This window comes from Carassius gibelio, chromosome B13, assembly GCF_023724105.1.
Source record: "Carassius gibelio isolate Cgi1373 ecotype wild population from Czech Republic chromosome B13, carGib1.2-hapl.c, whole genome shotgun sequence".
NCBI lineage: Eukaryota > Metazoa > Chordata > Actinopteri > Cypriniformes > Cyprinidae > Carassius > Carassius gibelio.
The window spans coordinates 16407673-16434856 of record NC_068408.1 but is presented as its reverse complement, the minus strand read 5'-3'; the positions used below and the strand labels follow the sequence as shown (position 1 = coordinate 16434856).

General features: G+C 36.8%; 2 protein-coding genes across 15 annotated transcripts in view; both read left to right on the top strand.

The window, feature by feature from the left end:
- The first annotated feature begins 1152 nt into the window (after positions 1-1152).
- Positions 1153-7959, top strand: LOC127970582 (guanine nucleotide exchange factor C9orf72). Of its 4 annotated transcripts, none has more exons than XM_052573218.1 (10): positions 1153-1750; positions 2108-2667; positions 2761-2856; positions 3640-3734; positions 3834-3906; positions 3985-4101; positions 4239-4474; positions 5473-5530; positions 5634-5743; positions 6785-7959. In XM_052573218.1, exons 2-10 carry the CDS (start codon positions 2221-2223, stop codon positions 6969-6971), a joined length of 1419 nt encoding a protein of 472 aa, XP_052429178.1. In that variant the 5' UTR covers positions 1153-1750; positions 2108-2220; the 3' UTR covers positions 6972-7959. The 4 variants fall into 4 exon arrangements, with proteins under 4 accessions (XP_052429178.1, XP_052429177.1, XP_052429180.1 ...); XM_052573217.1 differs by having other exon boundaries at positions 1155-1786; XM_052573220.1 differs by having other exon boundaries at positions 1165-1750; positions 3670-3734.
- A 545-nt stretch (positions 7960-8504) lies between these two features.
- Positions 8505-27184, top strand: part of kiaa1109 (KIAA1109 ortholog) — a 65735-nt gene continuing 47055 nt past the window's right edge. For 9 of the 11 annotated variants that reach the window (XM_052571814.1, XM_052571813.1, XM_052571811.1 and 6 more), the window contains exons 1-25: positions 8505-8651; positions 15166-15268; positions 16234-16350; positions 16462-16540; positions 16695-16759; positions 16924-17113; positions 17623-17704; positions 17871-18064; positions 19383-19462; positions 19596-19743; positions 20011-20167; positions 20326-20404; positions 20581-20672; positions 21277-21394; positions 21477-21632; positions 22443-22540; positions 22681-22862; positions 22978-23084; positions 23417-23610; positions 23778-23987; positions 24075-24212; positions 24317-24493; positions 26265-26393; positions 26481-26600; positions 26812-27092. In XM_052571814.1, the coding sequence (XP_052427774.1) occupies positions 15178-15268; positions 16234-16350; positions 16462-16540; positions 16695-16759; positions 16924-17113; positions 17623-17704; positions 17871-18064; positions 19383-19462; positions 19596-19743; positions 20011-20167; positions 20326-20404; positions 20581-20672; positions 21277-21394; positions 21477-21632; positions 22443-22540; positions 22681-22862; positions 22978-23084; positions 23417-23610; positions 23778-23987; positions 24075-24212; positions 24317-24493; positions 26265-26393; positions 26481-26600; positions 26812-27092 (3284 nt within the window). In that variant the 5' untranslated portion in view covers positions 8505-8651; positions 15166-15177. The remainder of the gene's footprint in view (positions 8652-15165; positions 15269-16233; positions 16351-16461; positions 16541-16694; positions 16760-16923; positions 17114-17622; positions 17705-17870; positions 18065-19382; positions 19463-19595; positions 19744-20010; positions 20168-20325; positions 20405-20580; positions 20673-21276; positions 21395-21476; positions 21633-22442; positions 22541-22680; positions 22863-22977; positions 23085-23416; positions 23611-23777; positions 23988-24074; positions 24213-24316; positions 24494-26264; positions 26394-26480; positions 26601-26811; positions 27093-27184) is intronic. The other 2 variants (XM_052571815.1, XM_052571804.1) reach the window with 1 other exon arrangement.

Below are 27184 nucleotides of genomic sequence, written 5' to 3'. Positions count from 1 at the left end.
AAAAGTTATTAGCATTTTTTTTATATTTCATTATAATTCTTGACCACAAGGTGGCCACCAAACTTTTTGAGTACCTTCAGGGCATGGAGACGATATTTACGTTAAACAGAAGTAATTTACGTGTTATTAACCAGTCTCTGTTGTTCTGTTTGCACCATCACTGCGCTGCGTCATACTGGTTCTCGAGTCCGAGCTAGAGTCGTGTTCGGTGGGGAACTGCTCACGCCTGAGGCTGCCTCCCTGCATTTCATTCATATCCAAAATATACTGCGATTGCCTTTATAACCTGCCCCAAAACAAACAGTAAACAGCTCTGAGGGAATATTTGTATTCTGTATCTTTATGTATAAAATCGTTCATTTTATGCAAAGCATCAGGCTTTTCCATCACTCGAAAAGACCGCAACACTAGTTAAAGGTGATTCATACTGCACGCCTGTATGTTGCTCTGCATAAAATTGAACGATATTCAACATAGTAATGATTTTATAGATGAAGTAAACTGTATACAAACCTGTATTTTACAGACGAATGCGTAAATTCTACGGCACAAAGAACTGCTCTTTCCGGAAGAGAAGCAAATTCCCGCGATAAATAACTCAACCGTTGGGTTAAGTCAGACCCAGGATCTGAGTAATACAAAAAGTACCCAAACACTGAAAAAAGAACCCCCCAAAATTACCCAAAAGTCTGAACCCAGCGTTTGGGTAAAAAAAAAAAATAAGCCCAGATTTTTTTAGTGCATGGTTATTCAAAAAAAAGGATAAACCGTGGTAACCACAAAATAACCATGGGTTTGCTACACTAACCTTAGTTTAACCATGGTATTTGTAGTAAAACTGTGGTTTTATAAATGGTAGTCAATACCATTGGTTAATACCAAACAATGGTTACTACACTTTTACTATAATAAAACTATGGATCATTTTTGTAATGGTATATTTGTTCATACAGCATATTAATCAACATCACAATATAGTTTAATCTGCTGTTCTAGTAGCAGATCATTGTACAGTGATGGTATCGTGTAGCACTAAAGGATTATTGTATTTACAGTGTGTAACGTTACTGGTTGCACAAAGTCTTTACCTGCAGTGAGTCATTCACAAGCTGCTCTCGCAGATGTTTAACTTAATAAAGACGTTGGTCGATGGCAAACGATACAAAGCGAGGTTTGTTTCAGTAGATTGTGTGTGAAAACCCTCTTCATCTAATGTTCTTTTAGCTCTCCGTGTTGTTATAAAGTAAAAAAGTGCTCCAAACGATTTGATCCGTTGGTGAACTAACTTACTCTGGATTGATTCAGTCTAATGGCGGATTTATTCAGACTGTTGGCGAACCTGTAACCTACTGTACACTGAAGCTGAACTCTTACCCGCACACTATTACTATATTTACTATGACAAAAACTGTATTCTGATGTCCCGAAATAACGTACTGAGGCAGCTTTGAAACTCCATTTAGGTAACGTTAGTGTAAAGGCATGGTTAACACAAAAATCTATTTAATATAATTGCAAATAGACTGCAACACAGTTCGATACTACAATATAATAGCAATATCTTCCTCAATACAACTCGCAGCCTGAAGTGATGGTTTGATAAAACGACTCGAGAGGTAATTGAATTTCTCCTTGCCTCGGTCTCGGGTAATCAAATGACTCCTTCAGCCGCCAGAGGGCGCTGTTGTGCCCTGAGCTTCAGGAACGCACTTCTTCGCAGCCTAGTGACAGCAAGAGAACAAGGAAAAAGGTTAGACGAATGTGTTGTCGTTTTGAGTGAAAGCAGGTAGGATTCTGTATGTGTAACATACCGGCAGCAAAAATCTGATTTACCACGACTATTCAAGCTAATGCAGACTTGTTTTATACATGAATGTCGAGGTGTCTTGATTTGCTCGATGAGTGTAATGTACAGATTCACGGATCTCTGGAAAGGCTCTAACACATTTGGATATTTTGACACCAATGATTAATTCTCAAGTCAAAAAGCTCGTGCTTTTTATAGCAATTTTATTTTATAACGTTTTGTTGTCCTGGCTTACATGTCACGTCAGTGTCTTCACTTTCTAGTCCACTCCACTGTGTTTTCTCTGTTCCTCTTCCACAGATTGCATGGGTGCAGTGTAACAGCAGGAGGATGTTGCAATCTGTTTGTCACCTCTGACTTCTGCATTGCGAGACTGACAGCAGTCTGACTGTAGGTCTGTGTGAGCAGGCGTCATGTCTGCAGCCGGTCCCCCGCAGTCTCCTGGTGTGGCTAAGACTGAAGTGCTGGTCGAGGACTGGTGTCCCGTGCTGGCTGCAACCTTCGCTTACTGGGACAACATCCTGGGACCACGTGTACAGCACATCTGGGCCCCCAAAGGTCAGAGGTTGCCGCTGCTCAGTGATGGAGAGGTCACGTTTCTGGCCAATCACACGCTGAACGGCGAGATTTTGCGAAGTGCGGAGAGTGGAGCAGTGGATGTGAAGTTCTTCGTCTTGGCAGAAAAGGGAGTTATCATAGTCTCGCTGATTTTTGACGGAGAACTCAAGGGGGATAAGAACACTTGCGCGCTGTCAATCATCCTGCCGCAGTCAGAGCTAAGCTTTTACCTGCCACTGCACAGTGTGTGTGTGGAGAGACTCAAGCACATCATCCGCAAGGGACGCATCTGCATGCAGAAGGTCTTTGCTCAGAGTTGTGCATCTTTTACTTCTGATCCAGTTATTGTTTGTTAGTTTTCATAATGTATGTGCTGTGTGCGTTTTATCATGTAGGGTTACAACATAATCTTTGTGTTGTCATCTGAGATTGTTCCCATAATGGAGCTGCTAACCTCCATGAAGAAACACAGTGTACCAGAGGAAGTGGATGTGAGTATTTTGACATAGTTGAGGGCCTAAATAAAACTAAATAAAATGAACTACATAAAACAGAATGATACAGATCAAATAAAACCGTACCAATACAACAGTTCTTGAAAATATAACCGTACTAATGCAATAGTAATAAAAAAACTGTACTTGTGCGATAATTAATAATAAGACAAATTAATAATGAAATTAATTAAATAAATAAGAGCAGGTGACCTCTCGATCATATCATATTTTGGCATTTTTCTGCACTATTAGGCAGTGACCAGAACTGAAATAACAATTAAGATTATGCCAAACTACTTGGTGTGTTCTTCAAAAATGCAAAGCAATTAATTAGTTTTTTTCATCATTATAAAATTAGGAAAGTGTCAAGCTAACATTTTTGTGCCGCCACCCAAAAAAAAAAAAAAAACATTAATTTTAATTCAGGAAAAATACAATCATGCATCACAGCTTAGGAAGAAATCCATTCAAGTCATTGTATGTATGAATGGAATTTTTTCAATACATTATTGAATATATTAATATCCAGAACTAAAACAATTTGAACCATGTCATTGACTAGCACTGTAAATAAATGTATTATTTATGACATTTGATGTACTATATTAATTCTAATTTATACATTTCGTTGTACAAACAGCATGGTGGTTAGTTCCTAAGGGTCTGCAATATGCATCCAGCTGGAAGAGATCTTCAATCAATGACATTTACTGTACATTAGATTTTTTTCTGACAAATTTGAAATATTAAACATTTTGATTGTTTTTCTCACTGAAGCACACAAAGAAATACTTTTCCTCGTTACAGCTAAAGGACACGGTGCTCAATGATGATGATATTGGAGACAGCTGTCACGAAGACTTTTTACACAAGTAAGACATATTGCGTCTTTAGTAGAAGGCAATGATCTGAACTGAGTTGCTTGTTCTCATTGTTTAGGTTGTGATGTTTGTCGTCCTTCTCTATCATAGGGCTATCAGCTCTCATCTTCAGACTTGTGGCTGTTCCATGGTGGTCGGCAGCAATCCTGAGAAAGTCAATAAGGTGCACATTCCCACATGTATATTCTCAGCATTCATATCTGAGCATGAAAGCCGACTAATGATTGTAGCCTCTTTATAGATCGTGCTCACGCTGTGCCTCTTCCTCACTCCTGCGGAGAGAAAGTGCTCTCGGCTGTGTCACCCCGACGGCTCATTTAAATATGACACCGGCCTCTTTGTTCAAGGCCTCCTTAAGGTATCCAGAGAGTCCCTCATAACCACTGCCCATTTGCACAGAATATCCAGTACTAAATGTCATGACATGGGTCCATAACCGTCTGGTGGCTTTGCTGTGTGGTAATGTTATTAAAGTCGCTCTTTTCTCCTTCCCAGGACTCCACAGGCAGCTTTGTGTTGCCCTACAGGCAGGTGCTCTACTCCCCGTACCCCACCACCCACATCGACGTGGACATTAACACGGTCAAGCAGATGCCCCCCTGCCACGAGCACACGTATCATCAGCGGCGCTACATGCGTGCTGAGCTCAGCGCCCTCTGGAAGGCCGCCAGCGAGGATGACATCAGTTCTGACAACCTCATCAATGCCCAGGACTCCTACACTCCAGACTTGTATGACCTTTGACTTCTACAAACCTTATCAGTCTGGAAACTGTATCATGATTGGCTGATTCTTACTGTAAGGATAACAACAAGATATCATGGTCTTTTATTCAAATACACAAAATCTATATTTAAGGGATAATATATAGTGAGTTGGTTATTCTTGCAAAGTGAAGGGATCTTATTTTGTATATAAGGTTTATTATTTTATTTTTTATTAATGGTGACTGCTGGTGATTAATGACCTACTGACTGTACATTATCCTGCTTATTATATGACTACTTACCAAATTTATAGAGATATTTTTGATCAAATAACTGCAGCCTTTGTGAGCATAAGAGTCAAGAGCGCAAGGTTGGGGGTTCGATTCCCCGGCAACACATGCTTTGGATAAAAGCGTCTGCTAAATGCATAAATTTGATTCAGTTTAACAAAAATCTGAATGGCTGGTATACATGTTAATTCATAAAGCTATGTAGAGTTTAACATTATAATTTAGATTAGTTAATGCTGTAAGATTATAATTCGCTGTTGCTGTAGCTTTAATGTAATGTAACAGTAATGTTAACGTGAACTGCTAATGTAAATGTATTTTGATCTCGGAGTTCTCTGTATGAAGAAATGAGCTTTGAGATGCTTGTGTATATGGATGTGTGTCCACTCTCTGTTAATGTCATGGTTCAGGGCTGTGGCCAGCGTAGAGCTGCATCATTGATTTGTTTTCAAGGACTGTCAGTGACCGTTTGACCAAAAACATTTCAATTTAAAAGTACACAGAGTTGCTGATGGGTGAAACAGAGACATTTTAGATCTCATTTTAGGGCACTCACCATATCATTCGTTCGATACGCTGTGTACACATACAAAAACAATGTTATCAGAGTCACATGTCAAGTAGTCAACTTTTGTTTCTTTTTTTAAGAGAATTAAAAGCAGCTTTCTCAAGAGGAAATAAGAGGTTTCTTTACCTTATCAATTACTAACTAAACTTTATGGCTTTTCCTAGGAATATATTTCAAGACGTGATGCACAAAGACACACTTGTGAAGTCTTTCATAGATGAGGTACAGTAAGTTTGCCTGACTATCTTTCTTCTGAGCTTTATAATAACATCCTTTGCTTTGGCCTTGATAAGGTGTATTTGTTTGCTTCTTTGTCGATCGATAGGTGTTTCTGTTGAAACCAGGACTGTCTCTGCGGAGTGTGTATTTGTCCCACTTCCTTCTCCTGCTGCACAGAAAGGCCCTGACACTGCTCAGATATATTGAGGATGAGACGTAAGTACAGCAGCTTTGAGCTCACATCTTCTACAGGCACTACACAGTGTCATTTATTGAAAATATTTGAACTAGGATTTACTGTAGATAATTAATGCACTCACATGCAGCGAATGACAACAATTTTCAGTCAAATTAAGCTACATTTTTTTACTATTATGTACTGTAAACTAAGGTGGTTGATATATATACAAATAGTGCACATATGTGCCCTATTTGTAAGCAGCCCAGCTGCAACTGCTTTGGCAATACAAATGTACAGTTTTTGTCATGCCAATAAAGCTCACCTAAATTGAAATTGAATTGATGTATACTGACATTTAGAAGTTTGTAGTTGGTAATATTTTTTATGTTATTAAGAAAAATAAGTATTTTGTTCACCAAGAATGCAGATATTTGTTCTAAAACACTGTGATGTGAAATATTACTACAGAAGTAACTGCTTACTATTTTAATATTTTTTACATTTAATTTATTTAATTTTCAGCATCAAGTTTTTAGTGTCACTTGATCAATCAGAAATCATCATATGCAGATTTGGTGCTCAAAAATATTTCCTATTATTATCATCAGTGTTGAAAACAGTTGTGTGCTGCTAAATATGTTTTGATTTTGATACATTATTTTTCAGGAAAGTTATTTTAGCTAGATTTTTTTTAAATTGTAGTTTTTTTTAAAGATTTTTTTTTTTTAAATACAAGTCCTTAAAATTGCAATGAAAATGTATAGATAAATAGAAAATGATTTAATATAATATGTAGCTGTTTAAGCTGCTCTGCATTGCTTATTTCAATCTAAGCCAAAAAACTAAAAAAATCAAATTAAATTAAAATGAATTTAAATACTCCCCTTTTTATTAAATTAGAATTACATTTTAATTTTAATTAATTTCAAAATGGTCGTCGTCTTTTTTTGGGGGGTTAAAATTGATAAACATGAATTCCAGTATTCCTTTAACATACCTGGTGATATTTTTAAGTTGCGATTATGTTGTATATTTTACGGTAGACTCATTGTGTTATTAATTATTATTAATTATAGGCAGAAGGGCAAAAAACCTTTCAGATCTCTACGCAACTTGAAAACTGATTTGGACTTAACAGTGGAGGGTGACTTGAATATCATCATGGCGATGGCAGAGAAACTGCGGGCAGGTCTTCACTCCTTCGTTTTTGGGAAGTCTTTCCTTACCAGTGTGCAGGAGCGTGACCTCCTCATTAACTTCTGACCTCTGAACCCTGGGCTCATCACACCACAGGACACTCTTGCATCCTGCTGTTTATTTTAGTATATTTATTATGCACTTGTTGTTTACAGCTTTCTGAACAACACCTGCTGTTGAAATGTCGACTGATTCACACGTGCTTTAAAATAATGATTACCTGCTTATGATGCTGATGAATTCATATTCGTGTGAAGAAGACTTTGTTCATATGAGATTCTTTAATGGGAATATGAGACACGTGTCCAATCAATGTTTGGATCTTACACTTAATGGGTTTTTGGCTAACTAAGGAATACCTTCTTTCATAGCACAATCAATTGATGATGTGTAACATGGCAAGGAACAAAGATGAAGTCATTTTAATCCCACTCTAAGTTTGTCTCTTATTTAAATTGGAACACCATAAAGTAATTTAAAATATGGTTTAATTAAAGTAACCTTCACTCTGTAATAACATTCCCTGGCCTTTTATCTATGATCGTCTGGAGACTTTATAGATGACAGATGTGTTACTTTGCAGAATCCTATTTACTGGGAGGCTTTTCTTTGTTCCTTTACTTGAGTCTAACAAACTAAACTAACGGTTAATTAAATGGCTCATACTTTTGCATCTGGTTTGGGGCATGAATATAGGAAAGCTGGTGGAAATGTGGGAAAAGTGAAGTAAAACTTGACTCGTAAGACCAAATCTCTGGTGTACAATGTGCAAGGAAGTCAGCAAATAACAGGAAGGGCCCCATAGACATCTTGCTTTCATTTTTAAGTGTTCTTCCAAAATATATTACTCCACTGCTATGTATGCTATATATCAAACAGGCAGTGCATTAATGATAGATTCCTAATGTTTATTCAAAACATAAATGGAGTTCTGAATGTTTGGACTATTTATGGAATCACAGTCGGAGGTTTATTTTAAACTGTGACATGTATGTTGTTATATTTCAAGTTGTAAATGTGTTTTCTTAATAAAGTGTGCCTTTTGTTTGTGAAACATGACTTATTTGATTGTGCCTGTTAAAATATTTTATTTTTTGAGGCTTAGATTATGGTTTGATGAGACAACAGTACATTATTTCTGTAGTCATGAAGAGTTGGGAATGAACAGAAAAGCATTAGAAAACGATCTATTATTGATAACTAATCTGATTTTATTTGCAATACAGTGGCAAAGGTAGTTGAGGTCAGTTGTATCAAAAAATATATTCCGACATTTGAATATTCAGTAAACTATTTTCTAACCTCATATTATTTGATAAAGTTAAACAGATGAAGTCTTAAAAAATATTTTCAATTTTATTTTTTCTGAAGACCACTTTAAATAATTTGGTTTTTATTAGCTTTGGTAAAAATCTTAATTACTGCATCAGCGTTTCTTTGCCCCTCCTGGACAGTTCTTGCGTTCAATCTGACACAAATACCGTGATTTTTATTGGCTGCTCTCCATGTCACTCACGCCAAGGTTCTATGACCTCGCCCTCTGATTGGATCTGTCGTCCACAACAGATCTGTGAATGGTTACTCCTGGCACATGACCACAAAACAGGAAGCACAAGCGTTGTCCATGTAAATACTCCGGAAAAGAACTAGTTTGAGAAATGGGTGCTGTCGCCTGAGAGGAGTATGAGAGAAAAGCACTACGGATTATGGCACCGTGAAATTTAATTCCGCACTCTACAAGGCAAGGTTGGTACGCTGCGTGTTGCCAAACAGGTCGTATGTGTGTATGTGTGTTCACGGACTGCGGCCTTTGATACAGCAGAGATTGCCTGGATTTGATCCTGGATCACCTGCTGAGCCCAAGCGCTGTCACACACACACACACACACACACACACACACACACACACACACACACACACACAGCCGTCTTTAATCTGTGTGAACCGTACACATTTGAGTTTCATTTTTCTACAGTCTATTATTCAGAAACGCGTTGGTGCCTGTAGGACGTAGACGTACAATGGTCCAGTTGCTACACATAGTAATAATGAGCTCCACTATTGTGTTACACGCCTCACCTTTGCCGAAGCCGTTTATGGTACAGAATGCGTTGTATTAGATGTTTTTTTAGCTGTCATATGTCACAGTGAGCAGCTGTGATCCTGTCATGATAATGCACTGGATAACTGAGTAATTAGACTCAGCTGACACTGTTTTCTAGAGTTGCACAGGTGTTCACATCTCTATTTCAGTTTCATTTTGACGCTCACATTAATAGTTAATTTTCTGCCAATTATTTTAAATGGTTGACTTGGTATATGATACCCAGGATCTTTTGTGTAAATAAGTACAGGGTTACAAATCTTTGCTCAGGCACATATTTGTTTGAGGTGTTTAACTTTATTTACTTATTTGATTAAGATGCTATTTTCTGTCATGGTCCCGATCAGTTTATTTTGCTGTAATGACCAGCTAACTATACATTATCCCGGTTTTTATGCAGTTAATTAATAATGAAGTACATGGGCATAAATATTGATTTTGTAATGGCTTACAGACAAACACAATTAGCTTAGTAGGAAACATGATGTGATTGACCATGTAATAACTAGTCCAAATGCAGTACTTGATGTATTCGAATGGTTTGTTTTTGTGTAACCTCTTTTTAGCAATATTAGTTCAGAGCAGAAGAACATGTCACAACTGATCTAAGGAATTCTACTGAACAGCTCTGCGTTATTTGTTATCAGGCATTCACATCAAACTAAAAGAATGCAATCCTGATTTAATGATATTTTGCTTAAACATTAGTTTGATGGATATAACCACAACCCACTTTCTGTCGAGTCTCTTTAACTAATTATATTAAAATTAATCAGTACATATATAATCTACTTATTGTGTACACACACTTGCTTTTTATCTTGCACCTTTATTTAAAGGGGTCATGAAATTCCTTTACATTTTTTGACATATCATTTAAGAGGTCATTGTACTATTAAAAATATCCTGTGAATTTTAGAACTCAAAACTTTGTTGTTGGTCTAAAAACGGCTTATGTTGAAGCCACTCTTCTAAAACGACAGCTTTTGGAATATTCTGCTCTAAAAGATGATCAGTGCCTGCTTCGACGTCACTGTCTGTTTATCTCCGTCCGCCGATTCATTCATGTAGTTTCCACGAGAGGTGAACGAGCAGGTCTGTGCAGAAACCAAATGATAATGATGGATCTAAAGACAAGATTGCAATGCCAAGTTGTGGAAAAACTGATCCCAGTGTTTGGAAAGAGTGAATTAACTTTATTATTAATGAAGATCCAGACCGTGTCCGTCGTTCATTTCATATTACTGATATTTATTGAGTTATTTATAAGTTTTTGACCTAAATCACAGCAGCTGTCAAACATACACCTGTTAGCCAGTCATGGCAGTGGGCATTAACTTCTGAGTCTACAATACATAATTCCTATTTTGACATACAGTAATTACATATTTGTTAAAACCGATAATAGTGGGACCCAAAATGTAAAAGGTGTAAGAAATTCCACCAGACCTTCTGTTTTTACTGGCTGTGTGTAGCACCTACATCTGTACGTATCCTTCAGAAGGAAGTTGTTAAGGGTTGTTTTTGACCAGGTCTATGATAATTCTTAACTGATTGTGTGTGATTCAGTGCAGATTGTTTTGTTAATGCTGTATTCATGTAATGCAGGCTTAGTAAAAATGCTTTTACTGAAGGAGGGGGGATTGAACAGCCATTCAGCAGTTCATAGCAAATCACAGTGGCTCACACACTATAAAAATAATTAAAGGCATCCAGCTTTTCCAAACTTCAGTAGTTTTTGCCATGTATTTTTTTTTTAAAATGTAGACTTGGTGTTCATTCATTTTAAGTTAAATTAACCTTCCTTAGCAAGTGCATAAGAATAGTAATTGCTGAAAGTTAAATGGGGGGTAGATCAACTAAATCTAACTTTAAGAAACTAGTTTAAACAACTGTGTGGCATTGATGTCCAGTGAACACAAAACTGCTAAGCAATTGTTGGTTGACTGGATTAAAGAACTGAAAGCATAAAATCCTCATAATAGATATTTTATCCTTTCTAAATAATTCTAAATAACAATTGCACAGATCCTTTTATTTCCTTATGTTTTGACCAAATACAAAAAAATGTATGATCCGAGTGCAAGGGATTTTGGTTTATCAGCCTGTCTGTTCTACCTGCATCTTCAAACTTGGCATAATTAATATTAAATATACTATTTAATATTTCAAGTTGTTAATACTAAAATATTTTTTGTCTAATTAGAATTTGAATTTAGAATCTGTGTAATTTTTGTCTAGCTGTTATTATTGTATATTTAGAAATTGTCTACGTGTTTTTCAGTCTCAGCATTTTCAACAGGAAATAGGCTAGTTAAGTAAACCTTTAAAAGTGGTCTGACAAAATTTTTGCATTTTTCAAAGTAGAGTAAAGTAGGGTGTTTACACATAAATGTCATTTAAATAAAAAGTGGGACTTTCCTGCTGTTATAACTGTCTAGTAACTAACCTCAACTTGAACTCATTTGAACACACAACTGGAGCAGTGAACACACACACACACACACACACACACACACACACACACCGTGAACACACAGCCGGATTAGTTCAAAAGCTTTACATGTGGACGTTTAACCATTTAATAATGAAAAGATTACTGCTATGGCACCTTTAATGTTGAAAGTTATGGTGGTAGCTACATGAGTTATTGCTAAAGTACTTGCACCACTTTTTTTAAAGAGTTGAAGAAACGGAAGCAGCTGTTTCTGTTTTAGTTTTCCTGTTGTGCAATAGCAGACTTTGTCTGGCTTTTCATTTTTGCCTTTACTAGGGCTAGAGTAGAGTCAAGCTCAAGCCTGAAGAGTAGGCTGAGATGAAGGAAGGATGTGTCTTGAGCGTCACGTATTGATATTCAACTGACCTGGTAATGTTCATTTGCAGATTATATGCTGTTTTTATCATAGAATCAAAGATAAGTCACTACAGAATCTCATTATTTTTTATCAGGTCACTTCTGTCACATGATGGGTTGACATTGTTATGTTTGGTCGTGTTTCATCGCATCTTTTCATCTGAAAATGATGTCATACTGAGAGCTGTCTGGACAAACCTGTCACGCTAGAATTAAAAGCATTATCGAAAGCAATATATCTTTACAAATGATTTTTTTTCTTTTTTTTCTTCTTGGCTCGATTGTGTTTATGGGGTGCAGTCTAACATCTGTCAATGCTGCTCCTTTTTTTTTTTTTTTACACATTATTTTTCACATCATTTACCTTTATTCTACACCGCTCTGTTCCTTCTCCTATAAACGCTCTGATTTCTTGTTTTTATAAAACTCCTCCCTCAGAAATACACAGTGGGCTCAGATTGGTAAGATGGCCCAGTGTGTTGTGATCTGCTAAACCGTCTAGTGCACGTTCAGAAATGTCACACCCCTCACCTCAGAATGCACTCCGTTTGTATTGCAAACAATGGCATCATCAATATTGATTATTGATTTGAGCCCGTTTGAGACCCAGAAAACCACCCACTACAATGCAAATAAAGGTAAGAGAGAGAGAGAAAGAGAGATCATTTACTGAACAAAGTGATACTGAGAAAATGATAACACAGCTGCACTAGCTGCAAAATGTGTTAGCCATTCACAACGTTAGGTGTTAAACACTACTAACCTAACTCTAAACTAGCTCATTTGATCTATTCATTTATTCTTAACATGCTATTAAAAAATGAATTGAAAAATAGAGACAGAGAGAGAGAGAGAGTTAGTGAGTATGTTACATTAATACATATGTGACAATTTGTAAGCAGCTCAGTTGCTATTGCTTTGGCAAAACAAATGTACAGTTTGTGTCATGCCAATAAAGTTCACCTAATTTGAAACTGAAGTGCAGAACTGATGCACTACATGTAAACAATAATCCTTTTTGTATTTTTCTTTCAAAATATTTGAGTTCCTTTGAAATTCTTCAGCTTTTAAGAACATCACATCATTTGCAAATCAGTTTGAGTGAAAACGGACAACGTTATTAATATTCATGAACCCTGCAGGTCATTAATCCTTAGTGCGTAAATGACAGTCAATATCTTAGATGCGGCAACCACATGCATGTCCATGTTTAATGCTTCTCATAGCTATGTGAAAAATGTCTAATTATCTAAATGAGAGAGAGATGTAGAACGTATGCAGAGCAGGGGGACTCGAGGAACAGAATTAAGAAGCGCTGCTTTAGAACATTGATTTTGAAACTTGTGAATCCGTTAGAATCATAAGGCAGAATTCATTTTTATTTGTGCACCCTTAGCTTTGATGGCATGGCAACAACTTTCCCTCTTATCTAAAGAAGTGAAACATGGCCGTGTCCCCTTTTTTTTTTTTTTTTTTTTACATGTTCCGGGGTTTATGTAAATGTCTGGGTTTGTGACATCACAAACCTGGGAAGTAGCTTAGTCCCTGCCAGCCATTTTTTAGGCATTAAACTGCCGTAATTTTAAAAGACAGTATCTCTGTTTGCAGATATTGTTTATGCTCAAATAGCAACATTACACACTTTCTAAAGTTAGAAAGTGACATCACAATCCACCAACCATTTAACTGCCTGGAAGAGCTGTTTTACATTTATTTGGCAGACTGATTTTCTGCCATATTTAGTGCTACTGGACTTAGTCAAATAAAATGTTATATGATAAATGATCTAAATAATGTGACACAGTAGAGTAGAGTGTGTGAATAAGTGTTTACAGCTGAATAGATACAGCTTATGTTGTTTAAGTGGTTCTGTTTACAAATGTTTCTCAGTTGCAGGTTTAAGGTTCTTTTGAGATATTTTGGATTTAAAGTGGATTACATGCGGATTTGCTTCTCCCTTTTCAAACCTGCTTACATACCAGATAAAGGCGCAGTTCACAGTCACATTAATTAGTCTGTGATCGGTAATTATTAATCAGCCAGCATTTGCAGACAATGGCACTTTTGAGTTGTTTCTTTCTTACGAATTTCAAATATATGTCCATTACGTTTCCACTTACAGCTTTTTTTCCTGTTGTCCACATAAAAGGAATAGTTCACCCAATGTACTCCCCCTCAGTCCATCCAAGATGTAGATGAGTTTGTTTCTTCATTGGAACAGAGCAATTTAACATTTATCACTTGCTCTGCACTGAATCCTCTGCAGTGAATGGGTGCCATCAGAATTAGAGTCCAAACAGCTGATGAAAACATTACAGTAATTCCCAAGTAAACCACATAAACCACATGACCCTAGTCCATCCATTGGTGTCTTGTGAAGCAAAAAGCTATGTGTTTGTAATAAATTCATAATTTTAACATTAACTGTCACTTCTGGCCATATAATCCATATTCCATAATAATGCTTCCTCCATTGAAAAAGTCTCCAATATACCAATATAAACCAATATATTGTTTAGAACCGTCTTGCACTCTTTTTGCTAGTAAATTATGCTTGATCAGTACATATTTCTCTCCTGTTTCAGATGAGAATTTTTTTTACTGGAGAAAGCAATATTATAAATAGAGGCAACAGTTTGAAATTAAAAACATCTTTATTAGTTTTTTTTTTTTGATTACAGACTGTTTGTGAATTACTTGCATTATTTGTGGAATATTGTGATGTTTGATGACGGCACCCATTCACTGCAGATGATCCATTGGTGAGCAAGTGATGTAAGGCAAAATTTCTACAAATCTGTTCTGACAAAGAAACTTAATTGTGCATCTTGGATGGTCTGAGTAAAAAAAAACAATTCAGCAAGGTTTAATTTTCAGTAAACTATTCCTCTCCTATACAGTAGAATATCTTTCACCATTCCTCAAGAGCTAAATGATGACATGAGATGAGTTATAATGCTGTATTATTTTTCCATTTTATATTAATACAAAAACTACATATATTTCCTCTTCAGCAAAAGAGCTCCATTATAAGATGCTCAAACAGATGACTGAAAATGCATTACCAGCAGTTTACTAAAAACATTGTTCATTCTACACAACATGGAGTCCTAATTGTGTGAATGTTTTTCATGATGGTGGATCACTTGAGGACAGTTAATGAACTTCTTCTGTCTTTAGCCAAAGAACCTCCCTTTTTGCACACTGTGTTTGTGAATAGTCTGCTGATGTTCTTCATAAGTCAGAGGTTGACGCAGACCCGGTGTAATTTGATAGTGATGTCTATTCTGCTTATCTGCAGTGGGGTGTAACCATGGAGAAAGCCAACACCAGTTTCCCCAGTTATAATGAATTAGATGACTACCTCAACAAACACAACTCCAACTTTGTGTGGCTCCTCGTGGGTAAGTGGGCAGCTGATTTGATTTGGAAATTGTTTTTGTTCTGCAGATTAGAAAATGTCTAGACCATAGGTGCCTAGTGCATCGCATTGGGCCTTAAGTTGACAAACGCACCACTTCCATTTTAGACTACTTTATTTCCACCATCGGTCTAAAATAAAATGATTTTATTTACAAATATAATTTATGAATTTAATTTGATCTGTATGTAAACATCTTTTAATCAATCCATCAAAGCCAGCTTGTGATGTTTCTCAGCTAATTTATGTTTTTATAACACCTTTTTTAATGTGAAAATTAAGTTGGATAGATAGTTATTCACTCTATCTAGTGTTTAGCTTATATTTGATTAATTTGTTGCTAGTGCACATTCTGCAGTTACTACTTCTTTCGGAGTACACAGCCTCGAGTTGACATGACACAGTGTTCGGCACAGACACTGTTATACGCTACTGTTCAGAAGTTTGGATTCAGTATTTCTTTTTATATGAAATGAATACTTTTATTCAGCAAGGACACATTAAATTGTTAAAAAGTGACAAAAAAGAAGAGATTTCTGTTGTAAATAAAACATCAAAAAACCATGTATCCTGTATCAAAATGATTCAGTCATCCACAAAATAACAGCTTTAACATTAATAATAATAATGAGATAATTCATGAGCGGCAAATCAGCATATTAGACTGGAGTAATGATGCTGAAAAATCTTGCCATCACAGGAATAAGTTGCATTTGAAAACATTTCAATAGAAACTGTTCTCTTAAATTGTAATATTATTTCACAGTATTAGAGTTTTTACTGTATTTTTGAATAAATAAATGCATCCTTGGTGAGCATAAGAGACTTGTTAAAGGAAACTTGATAAATCTCACCAACACCAGACTTTAAAACAGTAGTGTAAATGATATAGCTTGTGTTATTTGCTCGATAAGGCCAATAATGGATTTGGATTTATGTTTTACACAGCCACTATTATGTCATGCGGATGGATCATATACCTGACATACTACAATTCCCGTAATATTGGACTCGTCCTCACCCTCATCATTAACCGTCTCTATAAGAATGGATACATACACATTGGTGAGTTAGCCTCTCTCTCTCTCTCTCTCTCTCTCTCTCTCTCTCTAATAATAATATTTGTTTTTTTTGATTGATTTTCCTGTTTCATACATTTATTTATTTGTTTTACAGGTTCATTTTCATTCTCTGTGCTGTCTGGCAAGGTCATGTTTCGAGATGTCTATTTCATCAGTGAAGACATGTCGATCAGGTACACAACAAACTCTGTCCTTTTTATTGAAGTCCTTTTTATGCTCCATTGCTTTTTGATACTCTACTCATTCCCATTATCTGTGTGTTTTCTCATTGTTTACTGGTCATATCCCATTTTTATTTATTCTATTGGTAACTTTTTTTTTTTCCAGAATTCAAGATGGGTTACTTATATTTCGTTGGTGGAAGATGTACAATCCCAAACAGAAACAACATGGTCAGTGTAAAAGCATAACAAACAACCCACACAAGCTGTGACAGATTTATGTTGTTGTTTCAGGGACATCTTTAATCATAACATAAATCTCTCAAATTTTCTTCTTGTCTCTTATTTTCAATGACAGTTCTCCATGAAATGCATGTGTATTGATATATTGTTAGTTCTGCTGTTTCCAGACCCAAAGGCTGAGACACGGCTCTATGTCACGCTTAACGGATTTGAGTTCCATGTGTATAATCGCACGGATCTGTACACACGGCTACAGGAAATATTTGGCCTAGAGCCCACCCTTGTCCCGCCCCACCGGGATGAGGAGAAAGGGCGAGAGCAGAGAGATAAATCCATGGAGAGGTAAACAATGCACTCTGGTTCATAAAGTAATTTTTAAAATGCTGAAATACTTGGACCAGCTTTTAATATGCAGAAACAACTACAAATAAGCTATTTATAGACTGATTTCCTCAATGTAAACACTGACCATCTCAACAAAGAAGCATTGGCCCAGCCATCCATCTGTTTGCTGAATAATTGACAACAGTATTCTAATGTGTAGATATTACTCATGTCAATGTACTGTAGCAAGTGAAGAAGTCAGTGTTACTTAGCAATAAAATTGGTTTGTTTAATTTTCAGACAGGAAGTGTTTTGTATCTAGCTTCATGTTTGAGCATTTCCGCATGTTGGCAGTATTTGTGATGGCTACAAAAACCATTGCTTTATTGTTCATTGACTTTTCTAAACTGAATCTAAACAATGGCTTGGAGCAATTCCCATAGTTTTTTTTTTTTAGACAGTAATGTTGCAGTACTTCATATCCGAAGGTGCTTATGAAGGAAAATGTGTTGTTGTTGCTTTTGAAGTGTTCACATCAAAGCTGAGACTCCGGACCCGTCATCTTCCTGGAGGTCTCTCATCCCCGTCATCAAAGTCAACATCAGTACAGTGAGTTCTGCAGTCAACGTTTCTCCCATTCTCCCGTTTCCTGTCTGACATCAGCACGCTGCTACCTGCGTCATTCATACTTTATACTGTAACAAAGAATTAAATCTACTTATTATTTACCTTCCCATGCCTCAACTTCTATAACTCTCACTGGTTTTGCACTCAGGGTCGTGTAGCATTCGGCAATCACCATCTTCCCCAAACCCTGTGTATGAACTTTGACGATGCCTTCCTGACATATGCCACAAAACCACCAAGCAGCCACTTAGATCAGTTCATGCACATTGTGAAGGGTACTCTGGAGAACGTCCGCGTCATGCTGGTGCCCAGCCCACGATACCTGGGCCTTCAGAATGATGAGTGAGTCTAATAATCTCTAGTCTATAAGGGTAAATTAGATTAGATTAGATTTTTTTGTCTTTGTGCAAGTACAGAGCCAATGAAATAGCTATAATCCAACTGATGTGTAAACGGGCGTACTGTATATTATTTAGGGATAGCATAAAATCAGTAGGTAAGCACAATTTCTCGTGTTGGCATATTGACTATTGACAAGGCCTTGACTTGTTCTTTGTAAATAGCCTTTTGTTTACAATATCATTCAGAAGTGTGCGGTTGATAAGTTTTCTTTTATGGTTTTGAAAGAAGTCTTTGTGCTCACCAGGGTTGAGCTTAAAGATGTCAAAAGAACAGTATTCATTAAGATATTTTATTATTATAACGACATCTTAAGACAGAAATTCGTGTAGTTTCGTGAGTGCAGAATGCCTCATTAGTATCTCTGGTGATTTTCTGTTTTTAGACTGTACATTTAAACTGTATATATTTCGGAAAAGGGAATCTGTCAACTTTTGAAGGGAAACTGGCATTTTGATGACACACATTGCTGCAAAGCTGATTTTACAATGTCTTTAAATAATATTAAGTGCTGATGGTATAAAGTATAGATGGCCAATGACCAGTTCAGTGCAAATGGCATGTAGCAAATAGAGAAGGTGCTGTGTATAAGTGATAATGAGGCATATGTGGCAGTTGACCATTACAGAGCCCATGACATTGTGTATATATAGAAAATTGGAGAATATGGCAATATGACTGGATTGATGCAGGATAACGGGCTATAATAAATGACAAATCACTACTACAGTTTAAGTGACATGTTGTACAAATAGAAATGGTTTAAGAAGATAATATAATGAAGAAGATAATGGTTTAATATATATATATATATATATATATATATATATATATATATATATATATATATATATATATATATATATATATATATATTATTATTATTTGTACTTGTACACACCAAACAATATGGCCAGATATTAAAGTATACAATAATTATTAATGTGCTGTTTTGCACACAAAGGTTTATTTAAGTAATCAGAGCTGTTCATTTGTTCCATTAGTTACAACAATTACACGCACTGATCTGTGTAATTTAATTTAGATTGAAAGTCATATTGACATAATGACCTGAACGTTAATTGCTTTTTGTGTAGATAAGCTTTTTCCCATGTCTTTGATTGTTGATCTGAAAGTAAGCATGGGTTTGTTTTCATTGATGTAACTAATTAGTCTTGATTGTTAGTTGCTCGATTGGTAATGATTAGTGATCTGTTAGAGTGATGTAGATGTTGTTTAAAGAGTGAGTTCCTGTCTCTAGACCTCCCAGGCTCATGGGAGAGGGCTTTGTGGTCATGCAATCGAATGATGTCGACATCTACTACTACCAGGATGAACCAGGTAATCATTGTGACTGGTTAATCTTTTTGTCTTTAATTATTTTGAGAATAAAGGTCTGGTCTGGTGATGTTTTTTGGTATATTGGCTTTAACAGTGTTAAGAGTGTTTTTGCAAATGTTTGTGTGTTTTTTAGGTTTGGTCCCAGAGGAACTGGAGAATGGAGATACAGAAGCCTGTTCTGAAGATGCCAAGCTACAGGACTTGCCTCCGTGCTGGGGTTTGGACATTGTGTGTGGCAAAGGAACAGACTTTAACTATGGCCCATGGGCCGACAGACAGAGGTACAGGCACACGCTCAAATGGTTGTAGTTTGGTTTGTGGTTTTAATTGTTCATGTTGTGGAAGGCTTATTAAAACTGCTACATTTATGTGACATTCTGTTTTTCTGTAATAATAGTGATATTGTAAAATATTATTTATGCATAAAAATAAATGTATCCAGTTTTTGTATATAATTGGAAATACATTTTATTCAAAAGCAAAGAAACTCTTACTGACCCCAATGTTTGTAATCATCCATCCGTTACATTGTGATTTGACCCCTACAGAGACAGCCTGTGGAAGTTCTTCCTGCCTGCAGACTATCAGCAAATGAAAGTGAGCGATGTTGCCACACCAGGCAAACCCCGAAAGATCCTTGCGTTTGAGCTGCGTATGAACATCATAGCTGATGCGACAATAGACCTGCTATTCACAAAGAACAGGGTATTTACAGGCACACACTCCTAATGATTCGTTTCTGAGTGGCACACTCCTATGCATTAACGTTTGCTAGGGCAAAGTTTGCTTGCATTCATAGGAACAGTGTGTACCCTCTTTTGTCTTTGTTTACTCACTAACCCGTAATCCATTTGTCTTGACAGGAGACTAATGCGGTCCATGTGAATGTAGGAGCAGGTTCTTACCTCGAGGTCAACATACCCATGACTGTTGGGGAGAATGGTAACTTCCAAACTTTTTTGAAAAATAAAAGTAGTTAATGAGGATGACATTTGACAGTTTTTGTTTGTTTAATGTAAATTAACTTGACTCATTATTATTAAGAACTGTGGTTATGCCCTCCTGAGTTTTATATCAGACTATTCATAACCCGTTTTTGCCTTTCTTTTTCCACTTAGGTTATTCTCCCACTGTTAAAGGCCAGTTATTACATATAGATGCAACCAGCAGTATGCTGTACAGGACACTGCTAGAGGCTGAAATGCTTGCTGTAAGTGCAGCACATGGTTTTATTATTTATAAGTGTTATGCAAAACTGTATGTTTTCAAAATTGACTAGTCAGTCTTAAAGATGCACTGGATAATTAGGCTGGTTTAAGGTCATGTTTACCAGACCTGATCCGACAGACTCCAAGCTTAGCCCTTCAATACGCGGAGTAACTTGAAACTTTTAGTGCACAGAACGGATAATCTTCAGAAAATTGGAACATTGCTTGCTGCAGGCGATTTGAGATCTGACAGTAATGGTCTTGAAATTTATTGTTGAAGATGGGAAATCTGTTACAGAACATGAATTTCGAGTAGTAATATTTGTAACAATTCAGATATTGCATATTGCGAGGCACTTTTCCACTTTGCTGACATTCACCCACGCAGCGCTTTGGGGAGGGTTGTAGCGTCAGCACAGAAGTGTACTAGGCTTTTCAAACAAGTGATGAATATAAATTTTAATGATCATTGTAATAGTATGTATAAAGTAAACCATTAAGTCTATACAATTACTTAAATGTCCTTGTAGATGTCTTAATTATTCTGCCATAAAGCTAAGCTGGGAAACAATACTGAATGCTAACAGCTGTTTTTGAACTCCTCAGTTCTACGTCATAGCCAGCTATCCACGCGTTTGGAATATGCCTCAGTCCTGGCAGTGTGAGATTGAGGTTTACAAAGCCACGTACCACTTCATCTATGCACAGAAGAACTTCTTCACGGGTAACCTTTCTCTCTAACCTGGGTGTAACTAATGTGTCTAAAGTCTGTCCTCCGGTTGACCTCCTCCTGTTGTGATCTGCAGATCTGATCAAGGACTGGGCCAGTGACAGTGAACCGGACATCTACTCATTCGTTCCATATTCGTGGAAGTTTAAGATACTCTTTCACCAGTTTGAGATGATTTGGGCTGCCAATCAACACAACTGGATTGACTGCTCCACCAAACAGCAGGAGAACGGTGAGAAAGACTTTCATAAATAAATGTGACACTGGAAAATAAACTAATATAGTGTTTGAGGAATTTGAACACTGGAATAAAATCTAACAAATTAACAAGGCTTTGTGTACACACTGCACACAGTTTTGACATTCTGCCATTTTGATAGTGATTTAGGAAAATGTAAAAGACAAAACTGATGCGATTAGACTGGATTAAATTAGATTTAACTTTTTTTTTAATGTAATGTTTATTTATTTGCATACTTGCTGGTTGATTGAATGTTGAATGTTAATAATAATAATAAACTTGATTTGTTTTCTACCTTTTATGACATTTTCGGGAAATGCAGCTCAAAGTGCTGTAAAATAAATAACAAAATCACATGAGAACAAGTAAAATTACCGTAATTAATATAACTTAAGTTAAAAGATGGAACACATTTTATAATGATAATAAAAAAGGTAGAAAGGTAATTTACATAAAATGCAAAACAAACTGTTTTTTAAATCACATATGTAATAATAGTTATATTAAAAGAAAATCTAGCACAATCAATGTTTAAGAGAAGTAATTTTTAGTGCCAAACTAAAAAGATAATTTTTTTGCTTTCTTTTGAAAATATTTAGCTTATTTATTTTTTCATTTTGAGTTTTATTTTCTATACAAATCTAAAAATATGAACAAAGCCTGTTAGTTACAAATCCAAATCAAAGGATTTTAGACTGTTAAACAAAGCAGCAAGCACTTCTAAACACAATGTGGAATCAGTTTGATTTTTTTTCTTGGTTTCTGAATAACTTCTAACATATTCATGCTCTTTGTCTGTAGTTTATCTTGCTGCCTGTGGGGAAACGCTGAATATTGACTTCACTTTGCCATTTAACGATTTTGTCCCGACCACCTGTAACACACGTTTCTGTTTGAGAGTGAGTGTACACCCTTGCAAACAATTACACGCACTTGTCTGTTGTGCTGAATGATGTGTGATCAAGCATTAAAACCTTATATGACGTTAAAACATAAGCGGCCACCTAAATCTCCTCTGAATGACTGAACTCTCATACAGGCTGAGGACACAGATATGCGCCTGTGTCTGCCTGACTGTCACCCCAGCCGGTACCCGCTGCTCACCCTCACTAAAGATTACCAGCACTGTAAGACCCATCCAGACAACAAAATGCCAGCAGAAGGGCAAGGAGCACCTCCCAAAAACAGCAAACCCCGCTGGAGGAACATGACTAATGCAGAGTAAGTCTGCATTAGAATTCCCTCTTCCTTTCTTCTTTCTCTTACTTGCGCTGCTCTTTGACACTTCTGTTGTGTTTATGTGTGTGTGTGTGTGTGTGTGTGTGTTTGTTTCCAGGGCTGGTTGGGTGGACTGCTGGAGTGTGCCGAACTTCATGCTCATTATAGACTATACTTGGCATCCCATCTACCCTCAGAAAACTGAACAGCAGCTCAAACAATCATGTAAGCTTTTGAATCACACAATAAAAATAATACACTTATTGTACAGATATTGTAAAGATGATCTAGACACGACTACGTCTTTACTGATACAGTAGGTCTACATTCTCCATCAAATGAACTGGAAATATTAATAAAAAAATTAAGTCCATAAAAATTATTTCAAGCATTTAAGCAAAATACTTCACTCGTGAGATGCATTGGTTTAGTCAGGTGTGTCAAAACTTTAGATGTGCCTTGTGTATGTTTACTTTTCAAATCTCTGTTGCTGTTTTTACTTGCATAGTACAATTATGAACCTGACCTTTTAACACTTCACTTTACATTACGTGCAGTGTCAGAAATAGAGGAGTCCATGCTGTCTGCACTGCGACCGCCAGAACACCCTCGACCCCTGCCTCCTCCTCCTCGAATCTCCTCTGACCCCAGTTTGCTGCCCCCTGACCGCTTACATGTGGAGATGGAGCTGAGCCCCGAATCCCACGTCACCCTTTATGGCCCTCTCCTCAGAGCACTGGTGTCCATCAAGGTACACATGTATATATGCATGCATGCTCACATATGGGTTCAGGTATTTATAGAACTTGTGTCCTTAACAACTTTATAATTATGGACTAAAATGAGGGCGGCTGAATAATGACACTTTCCTTTGGCTACAATATCCCATTAAAATGGCAGTTGTGTTTATCTGTGCAGGAGAACTACTTTGGAGAGGACGACATGTACACAGACTTTGAGGAGTCTCTATCCAGCCCTGTGCTGAGCTCCTGCTCTTCTTCATCTTTTTGGCCTGGGGTGGGTCTGGAGGAGAGCCGCTCTAAAGACACACCCCACCCTCTCTCCCTACGGCCCTGGGACATCACCGTACTCATCAATCTGCACAAAGTCCATGGGCGGCTTCCAACGGTCAGTACCGCTTCAGTGATTTCATTTATAGGAGCCAAAAGTGTTGACGTGTCATGATTGTGAGCCTTATTTGTTCTATCTTTACAGCACTGTAGCAGTGATGGCCCAGAGGGTCCTGCGGGCTTCCTAGAGCGCCTGTGTTTTGAGATGAAAAAGGGTTATAAGGAGACCATGCTACAGCTCGTTCTCTCGCCTCTACATGTGTTTGTCAGTGATAACTATCAGGTGGGAGTGGGAGGAGATGACCTTGTTCATATTCTCTCAGGTGCTGGTATTTAAAGTTCTCGTGATGTTTCTGTTTTGTGTAATTTATTCCTGTGTGTGTCTAGCGGCCTGCTGTTGATGCTGTGTTGAGAGATGGGCATCTGAGCCTCTCGGGGTTGCAGATGAGAGCCCACGCTATGTTCTCAGCAGAAGGCTTACCAGCGGGCAGTGACACACTGGAATATGCTTGGCTCATCGACGTTCAAGCTGGAGCTCTTACTGGAAGAGTCAGTGTGCCACAGGTGACTCATTTATTTTGACACTAAAAAAAGGAGGCATGACTATTGTAAAGGAATTATTCTAGTAATGTCTGTGGGATGATGACCTCGCACATATATTTTGACGCATCACTCGTTGTGTTTGAATGAAAATGTTCTCAGTAATTGCACTTTTAATAGAAGCGTAGCAGGCATGTGGACTGGAGAGTTTCAAAGAATGTGAAGGTTGGATTTTTGTTAAAGTGCTTGAATGAAATCTATAGAAAGAATTCCTTTCGGCGAGATTTATATTAAGCATAGTAGTCATCTCAAATATCTTCCTTTAGGTAATTAATTTCAAAAGTAAGCAGTAGTACATAGACATCAAAAAGTTTTTTTTTTTAGTTTTTAGTTTTTATTAGTGCTGGGCATTTTTTAATCGCGAATAATCACATTGTCTGCGATTTAATCGCATTATGCACAAAACTAATAATGCATTCAAAAGTAGTATATTGTGCACTTTTTTTATTTAAAAGTAGGCCTACTGCTATATAAACAAAAGTGTAATAACATTTAGTTTTGCAAACACTTTAAACAAATAAGGTGCTTTTAAAAGCAGTATCCCTTTCACATAGTAGCAATTAAAATATTAATTGTAGCCTAAATCTCAACTTATAACATTAATGTAATTAAATATAAAACAAGCTATTTGTCACTTCCAGGACATTAACATTTTTATAGAAAATATTTTATAGTTTATTTTAGAAAAAACAAGTTATGCTCAGAGTACAGAATCTGGATCATAACATTATAACAGGCACCTTCCTATTAGAGACCTGCATGATCACGGGACCCATCGCAGCAGAGTGCAGGGCATTGCATTTTTTTCTGTAAAAAATAACAGTGGACAGTGGTTTGTGAATGTTGATGCTTAGTCTTCTTTGACCCATGATTTGTCTGTATTTGTATTCAGAGCCAGTGAGCATTTGACTTTCATAATAATAAAAAACTGTGTTAATGCGTGATAAAATTACGAAAAAATATTAGGCTAAATCGTGTGCACGATTTACTAATTCGTTCCCTCAATATACTAAAATGTGCACACAATTACTATTGCATTCCCTCAATTTACTATTTCATTCACTGGATTTATAAATTGTGCACATGATTTCCTAATTCGTTCACACGATTTGCTAAATCGTGCGCATTATTTAACAAATCGAGGGAATGCAATAGTAAATCGAGGGATTGCAATAGTAATCGTGTGCACGTTTTAGTACATTGAGGGAACAAATTAGTAAATCGTGCGCACAATTTTTTTTTTTTGCATGTCATGTGTGGGGCTCCATATAAAATAATTGTTGCCATTAATCAATTAATGCATTAACGCGATAATAATGTGTTAACTTGCCCAGCCCTAGTTTTTTTTTGTCTTGTTTACCTTCACAGCCCGTCAGTAAGCCTCAATTACCAATCAGAATCGTTCAATTTAAAATTTCAAGTCAAAATATATTTTATAGTTGTTATTGTAATATTGTACAATTTTATTGTTTTAATTATTTGCTATGCATATTACTGATGTTGTTATGGGACTTAAAATTCATTAGTCATCGCGATTAATATTATATATTTATCTATAAATATAATCCTAACAAATAGTGAACGCTTTAAAAAAAAAAAATTATCTCAAAAAAGCTACTGAATGTGTCACCAAAAGGGATTAGTCAAGATAATTATTTTAAGCTACTGACAGTATTAATCACTGTTTGTATGCATGTAGTGCAGCAGATGTGATCTGGTAGTGATTGTGTTTCAGTGCGCGTCGCTTCTGGAGTGGGGCGAGAGCTTTGTGTTTCATGTAGTGTCCCGAGAGTTTCAGCTCCAGCAGCCAAAACCATCTGTCACCTGCCAACATGGAGTTGATCGTAGAGTCTGTGATGCCAAGGTATGGCAGAAACACGCACATTTGTACTGTCATATTCACATCATTTTCAAAACAACTACACAACTGAATGCGTGTCTGTACGTGTAGCATGCAGCCCTGCCTGGTCCCTGTCGTACATCAGAGGATCTGAAGTACACCATGACTCGACTAACAGTTGACGGAGCCCAGGTTTTCATTGTTGAACACGGCTGTGCAGCCAATATTAAGGTATGATTAGCGATTGATCAGATGGCAAGACAGCTATTGATTTATTTATAGAATAATTTCTGTTGGAGCATGCTTAATATTTAGTTTTAGTTAAAAAATATTTAGTTTTTGATGTTTTTTTGATCAAATGAATGCACTTCTTTCAAACACATTAAATAATCTTAATTATTCCAAACTTTTTACGAGTAGTGTATGTATGCTTGCCCATCAGACCGGAGCCTTGCGGTTGGCCACATGTAATTTGCATACAGCTGCTGTCAGCGAAGGCATCAGTGCCGTTCTGCAAGACGTAGTGATCGCTCAATTCATCGAACAACAGGAAGTTGCCCGGCTTGGCCTGCCTCCACCCCTCCTTCGGCGTTCTCATTGGCTCGAAGCCGGTTCGGTGACCTTTAACCTCATCACGGCTGATGTGGCATTGGCTGCTGACCATCAAGCCAAATATGAGGTTCAGAGGCAGTTCCTGGAGCTTCATGACATGAAAACAAAAAGGTTAATTTGTGTCCTTTTATGATTTATTTTTTGTATTGCTAAATGTGCAGGCAGACATGTTTCGATGTCAATTTTATATCTACAGCACAACT

Excerpts from the sequence above, each read along its gene's own strand:
- LOC127970582 (XM_052573218.1), top strand. The coding sequence starts at position 2,221 with ATGTCTGCAGCCGGTCCCCCGCAGTCTCCTGGTGTGGCTAAGACTGAA. Across the intron at positions 3,907-3,984 it reads ATCCTGAGAAAGTCAATAAG|ATCGTGCTCACGCTGTGCCT; the intron begins GTGCACATTCCC and ends GCCTCTTTATAG. Across the intron at positions 4,475-5,472 it reads GACTCCTACACTCCAGACTT|GAATATATTTCAAGACGTGA; the intron begins GTATGACCTTTG and ends GGCTTTTCCTAG.